At 39.8% G+C, this 23,140-nt stretch overlaps 1 protein-coding gene across 1 annotated transcript in view; it reads left to right on the top strand.

The window, feature by feature from the left end:
- The first annotated feature begins 2,575 nt into the window (after positions 1-2,575).
- Positions 2,576-23,140, top strand: part of LOC140200882 (exocyst complex component 1-like) — a 38,483-nt gene continuing 17,918 nt past the window's right edge. The window contains exons 1-2 of the mRNA XM_072264519.1: positions 2,576-3,112; positions 3,255-3,385. Coding sequence (XP_072120620.1) covers positions 2,989-3,112; positions 3,255-3,385 — 255 coding nt within the window. The 5' untranslated portion in view covers positions 2,576-2,988. The remainder of the gene's footprint in view (positions 3,113-3,254; positions 3,386-23,140) is intronic.

Raw genomic sequence — 23,140 nt, 5'->3', positions numbered from 1 at the left:
AATGGTCCATTGTGTTCTTCTGATGTGGTAGCCCATCCACTTCCAGGGTCGATGTGTTGGGCATTCAGAGATGCTCTTCTGCACCTCACTGTTGTAATGTATGCTTATTGGAGTTGCTGTCACATTACTGTCAGGTTGAACCAGTCTGGATATTCTCCTCTGACCTCTCTCATTAACAAGGCATTTTCACCCACAGAACTGCTGTTCACTGATTTTTTTCAGTTTTTCACACCATTCTCTGTAAGTTCTAGAGACTGTAATGTGTGAAAATCACAAGAGATCAGAAGTTTCTATGATACTCAAACCACCCTATCTGGCACCCTGAAACATCTGGACAGCAAAGGTCCATACATCAAGATGCTTATTGTTGACAGCTCAACATTCAATTCCATCATCCCCTCAAAACTAATCAATAAGCTTCAAGATCTTGGCCTATACCTCCTTGTGCAATTGGATCCTCGATTTCCTCTCTTGCAAAACTCAGTCAGTTCGGAATGGCAACAGCATCTCCTTCAGTAAAGGTGCACCACAAGGCTGTGTGCTTCGCCCTCTGTTCTACTTGGTTTACACTTAAGATGTGTGGCTAAGCACAGCTCCAATGTCAAATTCAAGTTGGCTGATGACACCACTGTTGCAGGACAAATCAAAGGTGGTGACGAAGAGGGAGCTTGGAAATCTGGCGAGTGGTGCCACAACAAAGACCTTTTACTCAATGTCAGCAAGACCAAGGAGCTGATTATTGACTTCAGGAGGAGGACATCAGAGGACCATGAGCCAGTCTTCATCAGAAAATCAAAGGTGGGGAAGGTCAGCAACTCTACATTCCTCAGACCTGTCCTGGGCCGAGCACAAATGCGATTATGAAGAAAACACAGCAGTACCTCTACTTCCTTAGGAGTTTGCAAAGATTCAGCATGTCATCTATAAGTCTGACAAACTTCTATAGATGTGTGGTGGAGAGTATATTGACTGGCTGCGTCACAGCCTGGCATGGAAACACCAGTGCCCTTAAATGGAAAATCCTACGTAAAGTGCTGGATACAGTTGAGTCAATAGTGGGCTTAATCTCTCCCCACCATTGATCACATTTGCAAAGTGCACATGTTGCAGGGTAGCAGCATCCTTCATCAGGGACCCCCACCACCCAGGTCCTGCTTTCTTCTCATTGTTGCCATCAGGAAGAAGATCCAGCTTCCTCTGGACCCACAGCACCAGGTTATTACCCCTCAACCATCAGGCTCTTGAACCAAAAGGGATAACATCACTCAACTTCACTTGCCTCATCACTGAACTGTTCCCAGAACTTATGGACTCACCTTAAATGACTCTTCATCTCATGTTTTTGATATTTATTGCCTATTTATTTATTACTGTTTCGTTCTTTTTGTATTTGCACAGTTTCTTGTCTTTTTCACACTGTTTGAACATCCAGTTGGTGCTGTCTTTCACTGATTCTAGTCTGGTTATTATTCTATTGTGGAATTGTTGAGTATGCCAACTAGAAAATGATTCTCAGAGTTGCATATGGTGACATATATGTACTTTGATAATAAGTTTACTTTGAACTTTGAACCGAAAACCATTCCATGGGCAAAGTCACTAAGATTACGTTTCTTCCCCCATTCTGATATTTGTTCTGAACAACAGCTGAACCACTTGACCATTTCTGCATGCTTTTATGCATTAATTTGCTTTCATGTGACTGGCTGATTAGATATTTGCAGGTGTGTAGGTATACCTAATAAAGCGGCCACTGAGTGTATATCTAAAATAGCGAGTACCAATTCTTAACCATAAGTCTTTAAGACAGTGCTTGCATCTTATTGGCAGGTGTAGTGCAAATAATAAAAGGTGAAGGGATAATATTAAAAATGATGTGAGACTAATATATGACTAATTCTTAATTTCTGGCTATGTTTTTGCCCATTGTCTGTAGCACTTCGAAGTTCAAAGTACATTTACCATCAAAGTATGCCTACATTATACAACCTTGAGATTTGCTCTCTTAGAGTCAGCCATAAAACAAAGAAACCCAAAAGTACTCATTAAGAAAAGATTCAAACACCCAATGTGCAAAGAGAAAAAAAACAAATCATGCAAACAATAAAAAGAAGCAAATAGTCAAAGATACAATAAACACATGTAATAATATTTTAACAGAATTGCAATAAATGTTAAAATAAACAGATAGTGGAGTTTATGAGTCATATAGTATCATAATCAATACCCTGAACCTATTATTGTTGTGTGAGAAAAGAATGGCACAGCGTTTTAAGCAACTTCTAAGTTATCAGATCTAACGGGTCTTTAATGGCACAACTGTGATCTAGCACTAATGGACTGGCAGTGGATAAGGAAAGTTGCTATGGTAACCTTACTTAAATGTAAAATGCCTTTCTGTTACGTGAAAAGCCCATCATTCTCCAACAGTTGAATTCTCCTGAGACCTGAGCTAGCAGCCTGGACTAAATGTTGTTAATCCGCATACATTCCAGGAAGTAGAGTTCATCTCTAACTAATTCCATCTGCATCATTGACACCATCATTCTGCACTAAATGCTCAGGAATAACAACAAGCCATTCAGTTAATACAGATTGTTGGCAGCTCCCGTTTACACAGCTCACGTCTGGAAATGGGTTAGGATACTTAGGCATCCGTCATTCCACTTTCAGTTTCTGTCTCTGCTTGGACTGGCCTCTGCCTGGTTTTGACAATCGATGTGTAATCTCAGGTTACGGACTGCCCTCCCAACCAAACATTTTAAACAATCCACAGACTCATTACTTCATTGTCCAGAATTTAATGGATTGTTAATGGGTCTCATCACTTCAAAGTGCAGTACTTTTTATCTCCTTTTTTTTCCCCAAGCCAATACAATTTTATGTATAGCTCTCAGCACGCTCTAACTACAACTCCTTTGAATAGTAAAATGCATCTTTCTCACCGAAGCATAAGGAGAGTGCCAAATCATTTCACTTGTAACAGAAATGACATCCGTATGGAAGGCAATGCTTCAAGAGAATGTTTTTGGTCCAAAAGGAGAACGCTTGATCCACATTCTGCCAATTCAGATATCTGAAGAAAATGAAGATTACGTCTTATGCATTACAGGTAGTCAATGAAACAAAGCAATGTCTTACTATTTAATCAAGTTAAACCTTTTCATTGTGCAATGATTTATGGATCTTTTAAACCATTGCAAGATTTTGATGTTATAACTTTCTCTGCAATGTCTTCTTTCTAAAAATTTTAGTCACCAGAGATGAGGAGGTGCATATCACTTCTCTAAAAATTTTAAATCATGGCCTTAAAGAGACATTCGTAACTCAGAAGGTCTGGTACCTGGACGATCTAACACTGGTGGACGGAAAAGATGCAACTTCAGTAAGGTTTACAGTTCTTATCCTTTCCTTTCTTGTTTCAAAGAGTTGCGTCCTGTTCTTGGTGGAAAGGGGTTAAGAAAATAAGATGTAGCAAATCGACCATGAATAAATATTAATATATTAATCCAAATCTTGCATACCTAAGGCTGCTTGCTTTTAGTGTAAACTGGAATATTATATATACCTCATGTACTTTGGTTAATTATTTTGTCAGAGGTGTCTGTTTACAATAGGCGCGTACCATTTTTTACACAAGTGGCTAATGTTGATAATGTAGAATGCAGGTCCGTTCAATTTTCTGTGGTGATTTACTGAAAACTTGTGAAAAATAATCCCCATAAAACAGATAGAAATACAGCGGCAAATAACTTCAAATGACAGGACTGGAGATCAGGAAGATATGTTATAAGTCATCAAAGTGTGTCTTGGGAATCGGTAGGTAACACCACAGGCATAAGTGGCATAATTTATTGTTTTTAACATTCAGTTAACAAACTATCATTCAGATGTACGATTATACGTTATTAACATCAGCTAGCGTAGTCTAGCAAAGTAATTCATAGTAAAAAGGGTCATATTACCAAGGTTATAGTTCTTCAGTGTATTTGTTGCAGGAGCAGGGGAACATTACCTACAATGAAGGAATTATTATAACAGAATTTACAATATAACAATTCTGCTTTCATTGTGAAGGCAGATCAGCTCCATTATACTGTGACAAAGATTGAGATAATATTTGTAAAAAAGCTGCTTTATTTTTAAGAAGTATTTTTTATCTTAAAATTTCTGTTAGCATTATAAGTCATTCTAGAGGCTGAACTATTTAAAATATTGTTCTGTATACATTTTGATTTATTAATTCAACATTTTGAAATGAAATAAACTGATTTAGTAATTGAATTTTCAGTAGAGCACTTACAATGCAATTACACAGCAATGTAATATTTTAAATTCTTATTGGAATCTATGCATCTATAGTGACAATTCATATCGCAAAAGGAATTAGGAATAGCTTCTAACAGGAAGAAAATCAGAGATCACTGAGTATGAAGATATTCATTATTTTTATTCTGTAATATTTATTGCTAATTTTTCAGATGTGTTATATTACTATTTAAATAAATTGCTTATTGAGTTCAAAGATTGCATATCTTAAGAATGCTTCAACGTCTATCTCAAAGTTTATGTACAGTGTGATGTATTGGAATGGAAATGGTTAGGTACTCTACTTTTCCCTGTTTAACGAAGATTGTTTTGCAATGCAGAAAATGATTCATTTTTAGCAAATAATACTTAAGTTACCAGCATGTACTCAGAAATGGAGAAGTTTTATGCACGAGGAATTAACAATTGAAATGGATCTCTTTTCAATTCAAAGATGGAGACTGAAGGGATATTTAATTGGGACTGATTCAGACAGCATGAAATGGAAGTACCTCAGTAGAATGGTCAATAACCAGCTGATGTGGGTTAATGAAATTGTTACAAGTATTAGAGGGGAGCTTTGGAACACTCATTTAATCCAAAGCGTGGTGGGAGACTTGAAGTCACCGTCTGAAAGGGTGACGAAGGCAGAAGCCCTTATTTTGTTTACTTCTCTATACCTTATTTCAATGTCCAATTGATTATTACCATCAAGCACACTATTGAGCACTCCTACAGGAAAGTAGGGTCCATCATTAAGGTTATGCTCCCTTCTCACTGCTGTCATCAGGAAGGAGGACAGGAGCCTCAAGCCCCAACCGCCAGGTCCAGGAATAGTTATTACCATAGAAATAACAGGCTCCTGAGCCAGCATGGATGGCTTCAGTAACCCCACCACTAAAGTGAATCCACAAGCTACAGATTCACTTCCAAGGACTCTACAACTCAAGTTCTCAGCATTATTTATCTGTATGTCTGTCTATTTTTTTTCTGCACAATTTGTCTTCTTCTGCACATTGGTTGTTTATCAATCTTTATTCATGTATAGTTTTCATAAATTCTATTGGTTTCTTTATTTTCTTGTAAATGCCTGCAAGAAAATGAATCTCAACATATGTGATAAATTGGTTATTTGAAAATAAATTTACTTTGACTTTGAAGAACTAGAACCAGGAGAAATATGCAACAAGTGCTAGGAAGTGAAATTATTCTCAAATGCCCTTTGCTGCCAGGCATCTGAAAATGCATGCTCAATATTTTAATGGCAATTTCTTCTCCCTCCGACATCAGATTTCTATATAGTCAATGAACCCATGAGCACTACCTCACTATACCTCTTTTATTTCCTATTGTAACTTAGAGCAATTTTTAATTTCTTGCACAGTTCTGCTGCCACAAAACATCAAACGTTGTGATATATGTCAGTGATAATTAACATGATTCTGTTTATGATGGGCTGAATGGTCTTCATCTGTACTATAACTTCCTATAATTCTGTACACATGTTTTCAACCAGTTTCTCTGCCAGGGGTTTTCAGCAAGTTGTTGTGTTTAGATTCTAAATACTGGATTTTGCTTTTATCCAACTTGGTTGCTGGATATTTCCTCTCTAGTTCTTGCAAGCTATCAGTAGTCAGCCAAGAGGAGGGAAAATATTCAGAGGTAAGTCCCTAATGTAGAGAGGCATTTGATTTGGGGTGGCATCGTGAGTTGCAAAAGAGGTATATAAGCAGTAGTTGTTTTTCTTTCAAATTGCTGGTTGTAAAGCCATGAGACATGCTGAGTTTGTGACAAGCTGTTACCTAATTACAAGTTCTTGCTATCACACACCCATAATGCATTAATTATCTAATTAATTCCAGTATGTTCATTTAGTTCTTGGAGAAAATTTGTGTGTGTGTGTGTGTGTGTGTGTGTGTGTGTGTGTGTGTGTGTGTGGAAGTGAGATGCAAATTATTGTGTGAATCTTAACCTCCCAAAATTGATGGGGTAGGACAGAAAAGGTATAAAAAAATTTAAACAATTTTCTACTAAAGTTAAATCACTACTGGATTTAATGAACGTGGGATGAGAAGTGAGCGATGATTCCACTCCATGGAGGTAAAGATTCCATTAAAAAATTATAAAAGACAGCAGCCTTAGAGTAATCTGTTGGGCAGGTTTTATCATGACCTCCAGGAACCTTTAGATAGGAACCTTAACCTAACGTCAGTGAAAAAAGGCTGCTTGCATTAACCTTACCTATCATCACCATCATTATGTCCTGTTTATTTATTAAGATAAAGCACGGAGTAGGCCCTTCTGGCCCTTCAAGTCATGCACTCAGCAGTCCCTCAATTTAATCTGAGGTTAATTACAGGACAATTTACAGTGACCAATTAACCTACCAACTGGTATGTCTTTAGACTGTGGGAGGAAACCAAAGAACCCGAAGGAAATCCATGTGGTCAAGGGGAGAATGTACAAACACCTGACAGGCAGCTGCGGGGTTCTACTGGTCTGATATGATGTGAGTGATCACGGTCTCCATGACCATGACTGGTCTTGGAAATTTTTCTCCAGAAATGCTTTGCCATTGCCTTCTTCTGGGCAGTTTCTTTACACGACAGGCTATTATCAGTTGTCTGCCTAGTGTCAGTGGCTGCATAAGCAGCACTTGTGATGTGCACTAGCTGCTCATACGACCATCCACCACCTCCTCCCATGGCTTCACATGACCTCGATCGGGTGGCTAAGCAGGTGCTATACCTCATCCTGAAGGCTAGTAGAGGGAAAGATCATCTTTGCACCTGCTTTAGTCAAGACATATCTCCACCCCACCACCCAATCTCTACCCCTCATAATTTTGTACACCTCTGTCAAATCTCGTCTCGTTCTCCTACGCTCCAGGGAATAAAGTCCTAGCCTATACATGGAAGAGGCTTCCAAGACCCAGAGGTAAAGGAAATTGAGGGTAGTGTTGTGCTTTAACACAATTTCTGGCAGCTGGGACAGGATGATTTTTCTCCAAACTTACCCTTTTACACTAGGCAGGACACAAAAGATAAATTGATCATCTGTTCTGATATAGACTCTTTCACCCCGGGGTTAAACTTTGTACCACACCTCAGACTGAATACTAATCCCCATCTGAGTTACAGAGTAAACTGACCAGACTTGTGAACTTTGAAAACTACCTCTGTGTCCCTTTTATCACTTTCACTTTCCCACTGTTAGCTGAAGGATCCAATCATATTCACAGAGCACAACACAGAAGAGCCTCTTTGGCACAACTAGTCCTTGCCAAGCTATTGTACTGTCTAGTCCCGTCAACCCATAGCCCTCCATACCCCTTCCATACATGTGCTTATCTAAAATATTGAAACTGAACCCGTATCCACTACTTCTGCTGATAGCTCGTCCACATTTTCACCACCCTCTGAGTGAAGAGGATCCCCCTCATGTTCCCTTTAAACATTTCATCTTTCACCCTTGTCACGTGCCCTGTAATGGGTTAAAGAGCCAGCAGAGATGGAAAACACTTCGGAGTGCAGTATTGCTATTAACTAATATTATTTATTAGTAACTACGCAATACAGTAATATAAATGTAGATAAATCAAACAGGTTAGCAATGATTATATATAAGTAAGTAAATCAGTAACTGTGGAAATATATATGAAAACCAAGCTTCTTCAAATCTAGGGGTAAATAGATAGTCTTACAATGATGAATAAAGTTCAGTTCAGTTCGTGGTATTGAGCTGAGTAGTGATGGAGAGAGAGAGGGAGAGAGATTTGAGTCTTCAGGTGAGCTGACACCGTCGATCTTCTCGTTGTCCTCCAAAATCCTTTAAAAGTCGCCGACTGTGACCACAACAAAGGGGACTATTTTTCTGTGGTGGAGCTATCAACCCAGGCAAAGGTGGACACATGGACAACTCCCCACTGGTCACTCCTTTTCCTCACTGCAAGAGCCACTGATCGATCCGCCTGATCGATCCTCCAAAAACCCACATTTTCTGCGGGCACAACAAAGCTCATTCAGTGTCCCAAGCCATGTGTCTCCAGGTCTATCATCTGACTTCCTATTTATCTCACTGTACTGAGTACCAACTGTCTCTCAAATAACTCCTCCTTCCCTTCTCTGTGTAAGAAATGTACAAGCAGGCAAATGTCCTTGGAGAAAGTATAAACATACTCCAGAGAAATTATAACATCGATTGTCCATCAAATAACGCTGCCCTTGGTCTCCATAGTGACTTACGAGCTGCTCGGTGCTCTCTCTCTCTCTAACTCAGCAGAAATCCAAAAGTTATTCTCGTGCCTTAAAGTGACAGTCCAAAAGTTAGTCTTCATCTCTCTCTCTCTTTTCAAAACAAGATGTTGGTGTTAAATACCTCTCTCTCTCTCTCTCTTTCAAAAGTACAGTTCATAGGGGTAATGGAGCACAGATTATAGGGGTGATTTCTTAACCTATGATCTCTAGTTCTACTCTCACCCAATATCAGCAGAAAATGCCTGTTTACATTTACCCTGTCTATACCACTCATAATTTGTATACCCACAGGATGGTGGGAAACTACTGCAGGGTTCTCTCCTTCCAAATGGATGTCAACTCAGGTTTACACTTGTGTGGGTATCTCGCAAACTAAAGGAGTGGGTTTTGTGAAGTTTGGAGTTCGAAGTCCAAAGTAAATTAATTATCAAAGTACATAATGTTCACCCTGAGAATCTAATAACCATAATAAAATCAATGAAAGACCACAGTAAAGGGCAGGCAAAAGACTGTGCAAATATAAAAAAAAAGGACAAAAAGAAATAATAAATAAATAAATAAGCAATAAATATCAATACCATGAGGTGAAGCATCCTTGCAAGTGAGTCCGTAGGTTGTGGGAGCAGTTCAGTGTTGAGGCAAGTGAAGTTGAGTGTAATCTCCTAAAGTTGATTCTTTTCCTGGTAACTAATCCATCTCTCTGTTGAATCAATAATTGTTAGCAAGCTCGAAATTCGATTGTAGTGGTTTCTCAGTTCTATAAAGCAAGAGCTCTATTTTTAAATGGGAAATATTTTGGATTGGATACCAAACTCAACACCAACACTAGCTGCCTTTTCCAAAAGCTTACTTCTAGAAAGCATTATAGGGCTAGTGAAACAAAAAAAAAATACTTCATGCCACCTTTAAAGTTTCTTTCCTCAGGCATTTAATCTGATTAACCATTCTAGTTAGCCTCCACTGGTCCCCCTCTATCCATCACCTCAGTCACTCCATTGCATTGTATCTACTTTAAACTATGTTTTATAGTGCAGTTTATATTGTAAGTACATGGTGGCATTTAATCCATATGGATTTTATTCCATATTCATATATCTAGCATTATTTTATATAATTTGTTATTCTTTATATTTGTTGAATGTTATCTTTTTTTGTTGCTTATAGTGTCAACACTCCACAGCAAATCCTAATACATGTAAATGTATATGGAAAATAAAGATAATCCTTGATCCTTGATGAAAGCTTCTGGCTACAAAGAAATGATTTCCAGCCTATCATTAGAGTCATAACGCACAGAAAGAGACTGTTCAGCCCATCTAGTCCATGCTGAACTGTTATTCTGTCTAGTCCCATCAACTTGCACCTGGACCATAGCGCTCCATATTGCTCCCATCCATGTACTTATTCAAACTTCTCTTAAACTTTGAAATCGAACCCGCATCATTACTTTGCACTCACTGCACTCTCTTAGTCAAGATGTTTCCCTTAAATGTTTCATCTCTCATTATTAACCCTCAACCTCTAGTTCTTGTATCACCCAAACTCAGTGGAATAAAGCCTGCTTGCATTCATCCTATCTATACCCTTCATAATTTTGTATACCTCTCATGCTCATAACATCACTAAAGACCCATCCCGTTCCAGACACTGTCTGTTCAATCTCCTGCCATCTGGAAGGAAATACAGAAACAAAGACAGTAAGACTGAAGAACAGTTTCTTCCTAAAGGCTGTTGTGCAGCTGAATAATGCTGACCCCTGGCTTGCCAATGGTCTTTGAGTGTTACGGACTATGAAAGTCACGTGTTGAACGTAAATATGGGATTTTTTAAATTAAGCCGTACCACATGCGTTGTAAATATCTGTTTTGCACAGACTGGAGTAGCACCACAATCTCGTTATCTTGAGCAATGACAGTAAGGTTCTATTCTATTCACTATCAAACTCCTCCCATTCTCCTATGCTCCATGGAATAAACTCCAAATCCAGTCAACCTTCCCCTAAAATTCAGGTCCACAAGTCCTGGCAAAATCCTTGTAAATTTTCTCTGTACTCTTTCAATCTTAGTGATATTTTTCCTGTTGGTTGGAACTTTAAACAAGTAGCAAGAACTATTCTAAACTTTTAATTTTACTTGGGCACAACTTTAAGGTGATTGGAAGAAAGTATAGAGAGGGATATCAGAAGTAGGTTTCTCTTTAACACAGAGCAGGGTAGGTGCGTGGTGTATCCTGCCGGGGTGATGATAAAGGCAGATACATTAGGAAGATTTAAGAAACTTAAATAGGCACATAAATGAATGAAAAATAAAGGGCTACAAAGGGGAAAGTGTAGATCGATCTTGGAGTAAGTTAAAAGTTTAGCACGGTGCCATACTATTTTATGTAAAATTAGTATGACTATCTTATATCACCTGTAATAATGTCACCTTATGTCAGGGTGTCACTGTTATAAATGAGCCTATGCACAGCTTCATACATCATACAAATATGGAATATTAGGAAATTTATTTTGCAAGACGAACCATATGGTGCACCTCTGAAGATAGAAAAGGAGCCACCTGCTTAATAGCATACATCGAAATTGTAACAGCCCAGCAGAAAACAAATCCTCAGGTACACTTTCAGAATCAGAATCACTTCCATTTCAAGTAATGTTTTTACATTTCAAGAAGTATCAGGATGGGAATTTGAATTGCCAAGGCAAAGAAAGTATGGATCAAGTGCTGGTAAATGGGATGATAGTGACCATGGACAAGGCTCTGTTTGTCTGCTGAAATATTTTATGAAAATGCTTTACTGAAATTACATATTCTCTCTCTCTCTGCTCTCTGTCCCCCCCTCTCTCTTTCTCTCGCTCTCTCTCTTTGTCCTTTTCTCTCCCTCTCTCATTCTCCCTCATTCTCTCCCACACCCTCTCCTTTTTCCTCTCCTTCTCCCTCTCCATCTCCCACTCCCACCCCTTTCCTCTCTCTCTCACTCTTGCTCTTCCTCTCCAACACTTTCCTACCCTCTTTTCCGCTCCTTTTTCCCCATCCTCTCTCTCTCTCTTCCTCTTTCTCAACTATCCTACATATGTGAGAAGAAGGAAGGCTCTGTGGTAATCTCTTGGCAATCTTTAAAATTATTAATAGATTTGGTAGTGCAGACTTGGAGGAAATGTGTCCATTTGTGGCCAAGGTGAGAATCAAGGCCATAAGTATAAAATAGTCATGAATGAATCCAGTGGGGAATTCAAGGCCAAACCTCTTTACTCTGATGGTGGTTAGAATGCTACCACAAGGAGTGATTAAAGTGATTGGCATGGATGGATGAATTTAAGAGAATGATGGAAACAGTAAATTCAAACAGAAGATTCAAATTGAAGGCGGTGTTATTGTGCTTAGATGAAGAAGGAAGAGGGGAGGTTTAGTACAAGGGTTTTCAACCTGGGGTCCACAGACTCCTTTCTTAATGATATTGGTCCATGGTGTAAAAAAAAGTCAGGAACCACTGCTTTAGGGCATAAATCGGGATCTTTTAGATTCAACAGCTTCTTCACAATGAGAGTGGTGAATCTGTGGAATTCTCTGCCACAGGAAACAGTTGAGGCCAGTTCATTGGCTATATTTAAGAGAGAGTTAGATATGGCCCTTGTGGCTACGGGGGTCAGGGGGTATGGAGGGAAGGCTGGGGCGGGGTTCTGAGTTGGATGATCAGCCATGATCATAATAAATGGCGGTGCAGGCTCGAAGGGCTGAATGGCCTACTCCTGCACCTATTTTCTATGTTTCTATGTTTCTATGTTTCTTGTGCTGTTAAATTTGTTCAATAAGACATAAACCATTTATGGTAGACCATTCCACTAAAACATCTTCTGGAGCCAAGCTTCATAACTTAGATCACATTACGGAAGACCATCGGAAGTAGGGGCAGCAGGAAGTAGAGATGATAGCTCACAGCTCTGGTGTCCCAGGTCCTGACTTCTTGCCTTGTGTGCATGGAGCCTGCACGCTCTCCTTGTGATGGTTTTTCTTATTATAGCACATAGTTGTATGGTCTGGTAAGTCAATTAGCCACTGTGAGTTTCCTACTGTACTGCAACTGGCAGAATGGGGAGGGTTGGGATTGATGGGAACAATGGGAAGTAACAAATAGGACTATTGCTGAAGTTTGGTTGATAGTGAACACAGACCCAGTGAGCCGAAGAGTCTGTTTCTCAGCTATATGACTCTGTTGTGCACCATATGTAGCTTATTTTGTTCTCACATTTACCTGCAAATAGTCTCTCCAAATCAACTTTGAGAGTTCCTGTTTGATGCGATGAAAATTAGTCTTTCTTCAAGTTAGGACTTTTACTTAAAGATGTAACTTAAAGTTGAAGTTTTATAAGATGTTGGTAGGCCTAATTTGGAGTATTGTGTAAACAACAGGAATTCTGCAGATGCTGGAAATTCAAGCAACACACATAAAAGTTGCTGGTGAACGCAGCAGGCCAGGCAGCATCTCTAGGAAGGGATGCAGTCGACGTTTCAGGCCGAGACCCTTCGTCAGGACTAACTGAAGGAAAAGTGAGTAAGGGATTTGAAAGTTGGAGGGGGAGGGGGAGATCCAAAATGATAGGAGAAGACAGGAGGGGGAGGGATGGAGCCAAGAGCTGGACAGGTGATAGGCAAAAGGGATATGAGAGGATCATGGGACAGGAGGTCCGGGAAGCAAGACAAGTGGGGGGGGAGCCAGAGGATGGGCAAGGGGTATATTCAGAGGGACAGAGGGAGAAAAAGGAGAGTGAGAGAAAGAATGTGTGCATAAAAATAAGTAACAGATGGGGTACGAGGGGGAGGTGGGGCATTAGCGGAAGTTAGAGAAGTCAATGTCCATGCCATCAGGTTGGAGGCTACCCAGACGGAATATAAGGTGTTGGTCCTCCAACCTGAGTGTGGCTTCATCTTTACAGTAGAGGAGGCTGTGGATAGACATGTCAGAATGGAAATGGGACGTGGAATTAAAATGTGTGGCCACTGGGAGATCCTGCTTTCTCTGGTGGACAGAGCGTAGGTGTTCAGCAAAGCGGTCTCCCAGTGTGCTTCCAATGTGGCCTTTTATATATTGACGAGACCCGACGCAGACTGGGAGACCGCTTCAATCAGAGGGGGTGAGAGTGTGGAATGAGCTGCTAGCACAAGTGGTGAATGTGATTTTGATTTCAACCTTTAAGAGAAGCTTGAATAGGTATATGAAAGGGAGGAATATGGAGGGCTGTGGTCCGGGTGCTGGTCAATGGGACTAGGCAGTTTAAATGGTTTGGTAAAGACTATATGGGCCGAGTAGCCTGTCTCTGTGCTATTAAAGGTTTTCTCTGACTCTATGGCTCTATTCAGAGCTGAGCTGAAAAACAGCAGGTGGAGTTCAGCCCAGAAAAATATGAAGTGATTCACTTTGGAAGGTTGAGTTTGAAAGCAGAATACAGAGTTAATAGCAGGATTCTTAACAGTGTGGAGAACAGAGGGGTCAACATCCATTGATCCGTCAATATTGCCGCACAAATTGATAGTGTTGTTGGCGTATAGTGTGTTGGCCTTCATTAGTTAGAGGACTCACGTTCAGGAGCTGTGAAGTAATATTGCAGCTCCATAAAACCCTGGTTAGCCAACTTGGAATATTATGTTCAGTTTTAGTCACCTCATTATAGAAAGGATGTGGAGACCTTAGAGAAGATGCAGAGGAGATTAAGCAGGATGCTGCCTAGGTTAGAATCCATGTCTTATGAGAAAGGATTGAGTGAGGTAGAATTGTTTTGTTCAGCGTGATGGAGAATGAGAGGCAACGTGATGGAAGTGTAAAAGATCATAAGAGGCAGAGATCAAGTAGACAGCCAGGGACTTCATCCCAGGGTAAAATGGCTATTATGAGGGGCATAACTTTAAAGTGATTGTGAATGCCAGAGGTTTGTTTTTTATGTGGAATGTGATGGGTATCTTGTATGCCCTGTCAAGGATAGCAGTGGAGGCAGATACATTAGGAACACTTAAGTGACTCTCAGATAGGCTAATGGATGACAGAAAAATAGAGGGCTATGTAGAATGGAATGGTAGGATTGATCTTAGAGCTGGTTAAAACGTTGGTACAACATTGTACTGTGCTGTAATGTACGGTGTTCTGTGTTTAACTCTCCACTCATGTCCTCTTGTTTGAATCTCCCCCGCTCTCAATGGAAAAAGCCTATCGATGTCAAATCTATCTATCACCCTCATAATTTTAAATACCTCTATCAAGTACCCCCTCAACCTTCTAAGTTCTAAAGAATAAAGACCCAACTTGTTCAACCTTTCTCTGTAACTTAGGTGATGAAACCCAGGTAACATTTTAGTAAATATTCTCTGTACTCTCTCTATTTTGTTGACATCTTTCCTATAATTCAGTGACCAAAACTGTACACAATACTCCAAATTTGGCCTCACCAATGCCTTGTACAATTTCAACATTACATCCCAACTCCTATACTCAATGCTCTGATTTATAAAGGCCAGCATACCAAAAGCTTTCTTCACCACCCTATCTACATGAGATTCCACCTTCAGGGAACTATGCACCATTATTCCTAGATCCCTCTGTTCTACTGCATTCTTCAATGCCCTATCATTTACCATGTATGTCCTATTTTGATTAGTCCTACCAAAATGTAGCACCTCACATTTATCAGCATTAAACTCCATCTGCCATCTTTCAGCCCACTCTTCTAACTGGCCTAAGTCTCTCTGCAAGTTTTGAAAGCCTACTTCATTATCCGCAACTCCACCTATCTTAGTATCACCTGCATACTTACTCATCCAAGTTACCACCCCATCATCCAGATCATTAATGTATATGACAAACAACATTGAGCCCAGTACAGATCCCTGAGGCACACCGCTAGTCACCGGCCTCCAATCTGACAAACAGATATCCACCACTACTCTCTGGCGTCTCCCATCCAGCCACTGCTGAATCCATTTTACTACTTCAATATTAATGCCTAACAATTGAACCTTCCTAGCTAACCGTCGTGTGGAACCTTGTCAAAGGCCTTACTGAAGTCCATATAGACAACATCCACCGCTTTACCCTCGTCAACTTTCCTAGTAACCTTTTCAAAAAATTCAATAGGATTTGTCAAACATGACCTTCCATGAACAAATCCATGTTGACTGTTCCTAATCAGACCCTGTCTATCCAGAAAATTATATATATACCATTTCTAAGAATACTTTCCATCAATTTATCCACCACTGATATCAAACTCACAGGCCGATAATCGCTAGGTTTACTCTTAGAACCCTTTTTAAACAATGGAACAACATGAGCAATATGCCAATCCTCTGGCACCATCCCTGTTTTTAATGACATTTGAAATATTTCTGTCAGAGCCCCGGCTATTTCCACACTAACTTCCCTCAAGATCCTAGGGAATATCCTGTCAGGACCCGGAGACTTATCCACTTTTATGTTCCTTAAAAGCGCCAGCACTTCCTCTTCTTTAATCATCATAGTTTCCATAACTTCCCTACCTGTTTCCCTTGTCTTACACAATTCAATATCCTTCTCCTTAGTGAATACTGAAGAAAAGAAATTGTTCAGATTCTGCCCCATCTCTTTTGGCTCCACACGTAGCTGTCCACTCTGATTCTCTAAGGGAGCAATTTTATCCCTCACTATCCTTTTGCTATTAATATAACTATAGAAACCCTTGGGATTTATTTTCACCTTACTTGCCAAAGCAACCTCATATCTTCTTTTAGCTTTTCTAATTTCTTTCTTAAGATTCTTTTTACATTCTTTATATTCCTCGAGCACCTCATTTACTCTATGCATCCTATATTTATTGTAGATATCTCTCTTTTTCCGAACCAAATTTCTAATATCCCTTGAAACCCAATGCTGTCTCAAACTTTTAATCTTTCCTTTCAACCTAACAGGAACATAAAGATTTTGTACCCTCAAAATTTCACCTTTAAATGACCTCCATTTCTCTATTATATTCTTCCCATAAAACAAATTGTCCCAATCCACTCCTTCTAAATCCTTTTGCATTTCCTCAAAGTTAGCCTTTCTCCAATCAAAAATCTCAACCCTGGGTCCAGTCCTATCCTTCTCCACAATTATATTGAAACTAATAGCATTGTGATCCCTGGACCCAAAACGCTCCCCAGCACAAACCTCCATCACCTGACCTATCTCATGCCCCAACAGGAGATCCAAACAATCCCCCTTCTCTAGTTGGTACGTCTATGTATTGCTGCAAAAAACTATCCTGCACACATTTTACAAACTCCAAACCATCCAGCCCTTTTACAGTATGGGCTTCCCAGTCTATGTGTGGAAAATTAAAATCTCCCACAATCACAACCTTGTGCTTACTACAAATATCTGCTATCTCCTTACAAATTTCCTCCTCCAATTCTCGCTCCCCATTTGGTGGTCTATAATACACCCCCATAAGTGTTACTACACCTTTCCCATTCCTCAGTTCCACCCAAATAGCCTCCCTAAATAAGCCCTCTAAACTATCCTGCCAGAGCACTGCTGTAATATTTTCTCTGACAAGCAATGCAACACCTCCCCCTCTATCACACCTGAAGCAATTAAATCCAGGAATATTTAGTTGCCAATCACACCCCTCCTATAACCATGTTTCACTAATATCCACCACATCATATTTCCAAGTATCAATCCATGGTTTAAGCTCATCCACCTTTCTTATAATGCTCCTAGCATTAAAATTATATTAGATTAGATTAGATGAAATAAATGCATTTCAGAAATTTTCCACCTCTCACTCTCTGTTTATCACTAATGGTGCAAACAACTTTACTATTTTCTTTATCTTCCTTCGCCCCTACACCTATTAGGGTGGAATTGAGGAATAGGAAAGGTGCTGTGATGCTTATAGGGGTGTATTATAGACCACCTAACAGAGACCGAGAACTGGAGGAGCAAGTTTATAAGGAGATAGCAGATATTTATAGTAAGCACAAGATTGTGATTGTGGGAGATTTTATTTTTCCATACATAGACTGGGAAGCCCATTCTGTAAAGGGCTGGATGGTTTGGAGTTTGTAAAATGTGTGCAGGATAGTTTTTTGAAACAATACATAAAGGTACCAACTAGAGAACGGGCAGGGTTGGATCTCCTGTTAGGGAATGAGACAGGGCAGGTGACGGAGGTATTTGTTGGGGAGCAGTTTGGGTCCAGTGATCACAATACAATTAGCTTCAGTGTAATTATGCAGAAGGATAGAACTGGACCTAGGATTGAGATTTTTGATTGGAGAAAGGCTAACTTTGAGGAGATGCGAAAGGATTTAGAAAGAGTGGATTGGAAAAGTTTGTTTTATGGGAAGGATGTAACAGAGAAATGGAGGTCATTTAAAGGTGAAATTTTGAGGGTTCAGAATATTTATGTTTCTGTTAGGTTGAAAGAAAAGGTTAAAAGTTTGAGACAGCCATGGTCTTCAAGAGATATTAGAAACTTGGTTCAGAAAAAGAGAGGGATCTTCAATAAATATAGGCAGCGTGGAGTTAATGAGGTAATCGAGGAATATAAAGAATGTAAAAAGAATCTTAAGAAAGAAATTAGAAAAGCTAAAAGAAGATACGAGGCTGCTTTGGCAAGTAAGTTGAAAATAAATCCAAAGGGTTTCTACAGTTACGTTAGTGGCAAAAGGATAGTGAGGGATAAAATTGGTCCTTGGAGAATCAGAGTAGACGGCTATGTGCGGAGCCAAAAGAGATGGGGGAGATTTTGAACAATTTCTTTTCTTCAGTATTCACTAAGGAGAATGATATTGAATTGTGTAAGGTATAGGAAACAGGTAGGGTAGTTATGGAAAGTATGACAATTAAAGAAGAGGAAGTACTGGCACTTTTAAGGAATATAAAAGTGGATAAGTCTCCGGGTCTGGACAAGATATTCCTTAGGACTTTGAGGGAAGTTAGTGTAGAAATAGCAGGGGCTCTGACAGAAATATTTCAAATGTCATTAGAAACGGGGATGGTGCCGGAGGATTGGCGTATTGCTCATGTGGTTCCATTGTTTAAAAAGGGCTCTAAGAGTAAACCTGGTAATTATCGGCCTGTGAGCTTGACGTCAGTGGTGGGTAAGTTGATGGAAAGTATTCTTAGAGATGGTATATACAATTTTCTGGATAGACAGGATCTGATTAGGAAGAGTCAACATGGATTTGTGCATGGAAGGTCATGTTTGACAAATCTTATTGAATTTTTTGACGAGTTTACTAAGAAAGTTTACGAGGGTAAAATGGTGGATGTTGTCTATATGGACTTCAGTAAGGCCTTTGACAAGGTTCCACACGGAAGGTTAGTTAGGAAGGTTCAGTCATTAGGCATTAATATGGAAGTAGTAAAATGGATTCAGCAGTGGCTGGATGGGAGATGCCAGAGAGTAGTGGTGGATAACTGTGTGTCAGATTGGAAGGACGGTGTGCAGCAGTGTGCCTCAGGGATCTGTACTGGGTCCAATGTTGTTTGTAATATATATTATTGATATGGATGATGGGGTGGTTATTATGATGTAATTGTTATATGGTTATATGGTTACATCTGTTCCTACACTCTGTTTTCCCTCCCCCCTTATATCTAGTTTAAATCCACAGGAGCCTCTCTAGCAAACCTACCTGCAAGAATATTCGTCCCCCTCCAGTTCAGATGTAAACCGTCCCGCCGGAACAGGTCCCACCTTCCCTGGAAAACTGCTCAATTATCTATAAGTCTGAAGCCCTCCTTCTTGCACCATGTCTTCAGCCAGGTGTTGATCTGCGCTACCTTACTATTTCTAAACCCGCCTGCACGTGGCACTGGTAGCAATCCTGAGATTGCTATCCTGGAGGTCCTGTCCTTTAACTTGGTGCCTAACTCCCTAAACTCACCAGTCCTATCCTTTTCTATGATTATCTTGAGACTGATAGAACTAATAGAATTATGGTCTTATGGTGGTATGCCTGAGGTTTTCAGTTTTATTTTTGGTACAGTTTGTGTGTGAGGACACTATAGTCTGTTTGAGCACTTGGCAGTGTTCTTAAATCAAAGGCAAAAAATTCTAGAAACATTCACCATGTCAGGTAGCTTTTGTGAAAAGAGAAACAGAGTTAACTTTTCAGGTCGTACACGCTTTGGTCCGATAAATGGTCTTCAAATTGAAATATCAGAATCAGATTTAATATCACTGGCATATGTCGTGACATTTGTTGTTATTCAGCAACAGTTCATTACAATACATAATAATAATAAAAACTGTAAATTATGGTATATATATATATATAAATTTAAATTAAATAAATGGTTCAAATAGAGAGAAAACAAGTAGTGTGGTAGTGTTCATGGGTTCAAAAATTCAGAAATTGGATGGCAGAGGAGAAGGAGCTATTCCTGAATCACTGAGTGTGTGCCTTCAGCCTCCTGTACCTCCTCCCTGAGACGAGAGCATGTCTTGGGCGATGGATGGATGCTGCCTTTTTGAGGCATCGCTCCTGAAGATGTCTTAGATGCTGGGGAGGCTACTGCCCATGATGGAGCTGACAGAGTTCACAACTTTTTGCAGCTTACCCAATACGGTGATGCAGCCAGTTAGAATGCTCTCTACGATGCATCTATAGAAATTTGTGAGTAACATACCAAATCTCCTCAAACTCCTAATGAGAGTTGATAGCTGCTGTCATGCTTTCTTTTTAACTGCATCAATATGTAAGGCCCAGGATAGTTCCTCAGAGATGTTGACACCCAAGAACTTGAAAATGCTCACTCTTTCCACTTCAGATCCCTCAATGAGAGCTGGTGTGTGTTCCCTTATCTTACCCTTTCTGAAGCCCACCATCAGTTCTTTGGTCTTCCTGACGTTGAGTGCTAGCTGCTGCTCTGACACCACTCAACTAGCTGATCTATCTCGCTCCTGTATTCCTTCTGTTGAATTCTATTAATTCTGTTAATACTAGCTCAGTTTCTCTTTTCACAGAAACTGCCTCACCTGCTGAGTGTTTCCAGAAAATTCTATTTTTGTGTTTTGATTTGCAATCTCGATATATTGGCAAGATGTAATAAAATCCAATGAGCAAAATTGTAAAAGAATTTTATCGTATTGTACACGTCTTCTGAGACTAGGTTAACAATTTTGCCCTTTTCTTATTGTTACCATTAGAGAGGAGGTACAGGAGTCTGAAGACACACATTGAACATTTTAGGGACAGCTTCTTCCTCTCTGCTATCATATTTCTAAATGGACAATGAATCCATATGCACTACCTCACAATATTCTGCTCTCTTTTTTCACTGCTTATTCAAGTTAATTTAATATACAGTACTGTGCAAAAGTCTTTTGCACAGTAGTGTAGTAATTTCATGTATTGCACTATACAGCTGCCACAAAAAAAACTAATTTCATGACATACGTGAAGGATAATAAACCTGATTCTGATATGGGTCTTTATTGTAGACTGGGAGTGAGAAGGGAGCAGGGAGAGGGGCATCATGGTTGGGAAAAAGAGAAGGGAATGGGAAGCACCGTGCCACCTCCCGCCCCAGCAATACTTCTCTGCCACCTGTTCCACAACCCTCCGGTGGTGTTCCTCTCTCACCATTCCCAACATCCTGTGTTCCCGCCAGATTTACAAGTGCTCCACACTGACAAGTCCGGTACTGTGCAAAAGTCTTAGGCATCCTAGCTATATACATGTGCCTAAGACTTTTGCAGTGTGCTGTATTTATTTATATTAATATTAAACTTGTTAATATTACCCAGTGATATTAAGCATGTTTCTAATTCTGACTCATACAAGTTAATTCTGAGGAAATGTTCCACATTTCACTGCATAACAATGCATGGGGCAGCTGGCCTGATTGTGTGTATGACGATACTACCAGAAAAGAGATGGCACCTAATTGTAGCAACCATCACTTTGAATGGATTTCAGCCAGTCAATGTTTTAATCTGTTTTGAAAGGGTATTATAAAATTGATTTGCAGTTATAATAAAACTTAACCACAGTCACAATGTCTGCTCCAGTGCAATGAGGCTGATTGATATAGCTTCTGTTTTTAATATTAATGTTTGTCAATGCACATTTGAATAAGGGAGCATCAACTATGCAAGATGCAATTATGTTACAGATGGTGGAAAACAATTCCAAACAGACATTAGTTGGAAAAAAAATCTTTCAAAGTCTTAAATTCCAGTCAATACTTTTTTTATTTGACTTTTTTTGTTTACCATGAGAAACACTTAGAGCTTGGCTAATGGAATTTTATCACAACATAAATACTGTTACCAGCTCAGTTAAAACCTGCATGGAAGGCTTAAGCAAAGTATCACAATGAAGTTCAAGAAAAATTATTTGTCTGGATCACCTGTTCTCTTTTAGAAACATAGAAACATAGAAAACCTACAGCACAATACAGGCCCTTCGGCCCACAAAGTTGTGCAGAACATGTCCCTACCTTAGAAATTACAAGGCTTACCCATAGCCCTCTATCTTTCTAAGCTCCATGTACCTATCCAAAAGACTCTTAAAAGGCCCTATCGTATCCGCCTCCACCACCGTTGCTGGCAGACATTACACGCACTCACCACTCTCTGTGTAAAAATCTTACCCTGACATCTCCTCTGTACCTACTTCCCAGCACCTTAAACCTGTGCCCTCTTGTGGCAACCATTTCAGTCCTGGGAAAAAGCCTCTGACTATCCACACAATCAATGCCTCTCATCATCTTATACACATCTATCAGGTCACCTCTCATCCTCCGTCACTCCAAGGAGAAAAGGCCGAGTTCACTCAGCCTGTTTTCATATGGCATGCTCCTAATCCAGGCAACATCCTTGTAAATCTCCTTTGCACCCTTTCTATGGTTTCCACATCCTTCCTGTAGTGAGGTGACCAGAACTGAGCACAGTACTCCAAGTGGTGTCTGACTAGGGTCCTATATAGCTGCAACATTACCTCTCGGCTCCTAAATTGAATTCCATGATTGATGAAGGCCAATACACCGTATGCCTTCTTAACCACCGAGTCAACCTGCGCAGCTGTTTTGAGCGTCCTATGGACTTGGACCCCAAGATCCCTCTGATCCTCCACACTGCCGAGTCTTATCATTAGTACTATATTCTGCCATCATATTTGACCTACCAAAATGAACCACTTCACACTCATTCTGAGAACAAAGATTCTCGAAATATTTTCTTTCACAAACCTAAGATATCCCAAAATTCATTCAAATCTGCTACTTATGAAGTGTTGTACAGAAGAAAATCTCTTATTGAGCTTAAAATATAGACAATCAGTATGTATATCCTCCTTTTTCTGCACACTTATGTGTCAGTCAAAGAGCCTCTAGAACATCCCTTCATATGTGTCAATTCTCAAGCAAAAGAAACATTGACTGCACTCTTTTCCATAGATGCTGCCTGACCTGCTGAGTTCCTCTAGCATTTTGTGTTTCTCTTCATATTTGTCTCGACTACCATTCCTAGCAGGAGATTCTAGGCACTCAACACTCTGAGTGTAAAAAAGCTCATACCCTCCTTTGGACCATCTCACTAATATTTTATAATTTCA

Source organism: Mobula birostris, chromosome 7, assembly GCF_030028105.1.
Source record: "Mobula birostris isolate sMobBir1 chromosome 7, sMobBir1.hap1, whole genome shotgun sequence".
Lineage (NCBI taxonomy): Eukaryota > Metazoa > Chordata > Chondrichthyes > Myliobatiformes > Myliobatidae > Mobula > Mobula birostris.
This window is presented reverse-complemented; position numbering and strand designations above follow the sequence as displayed.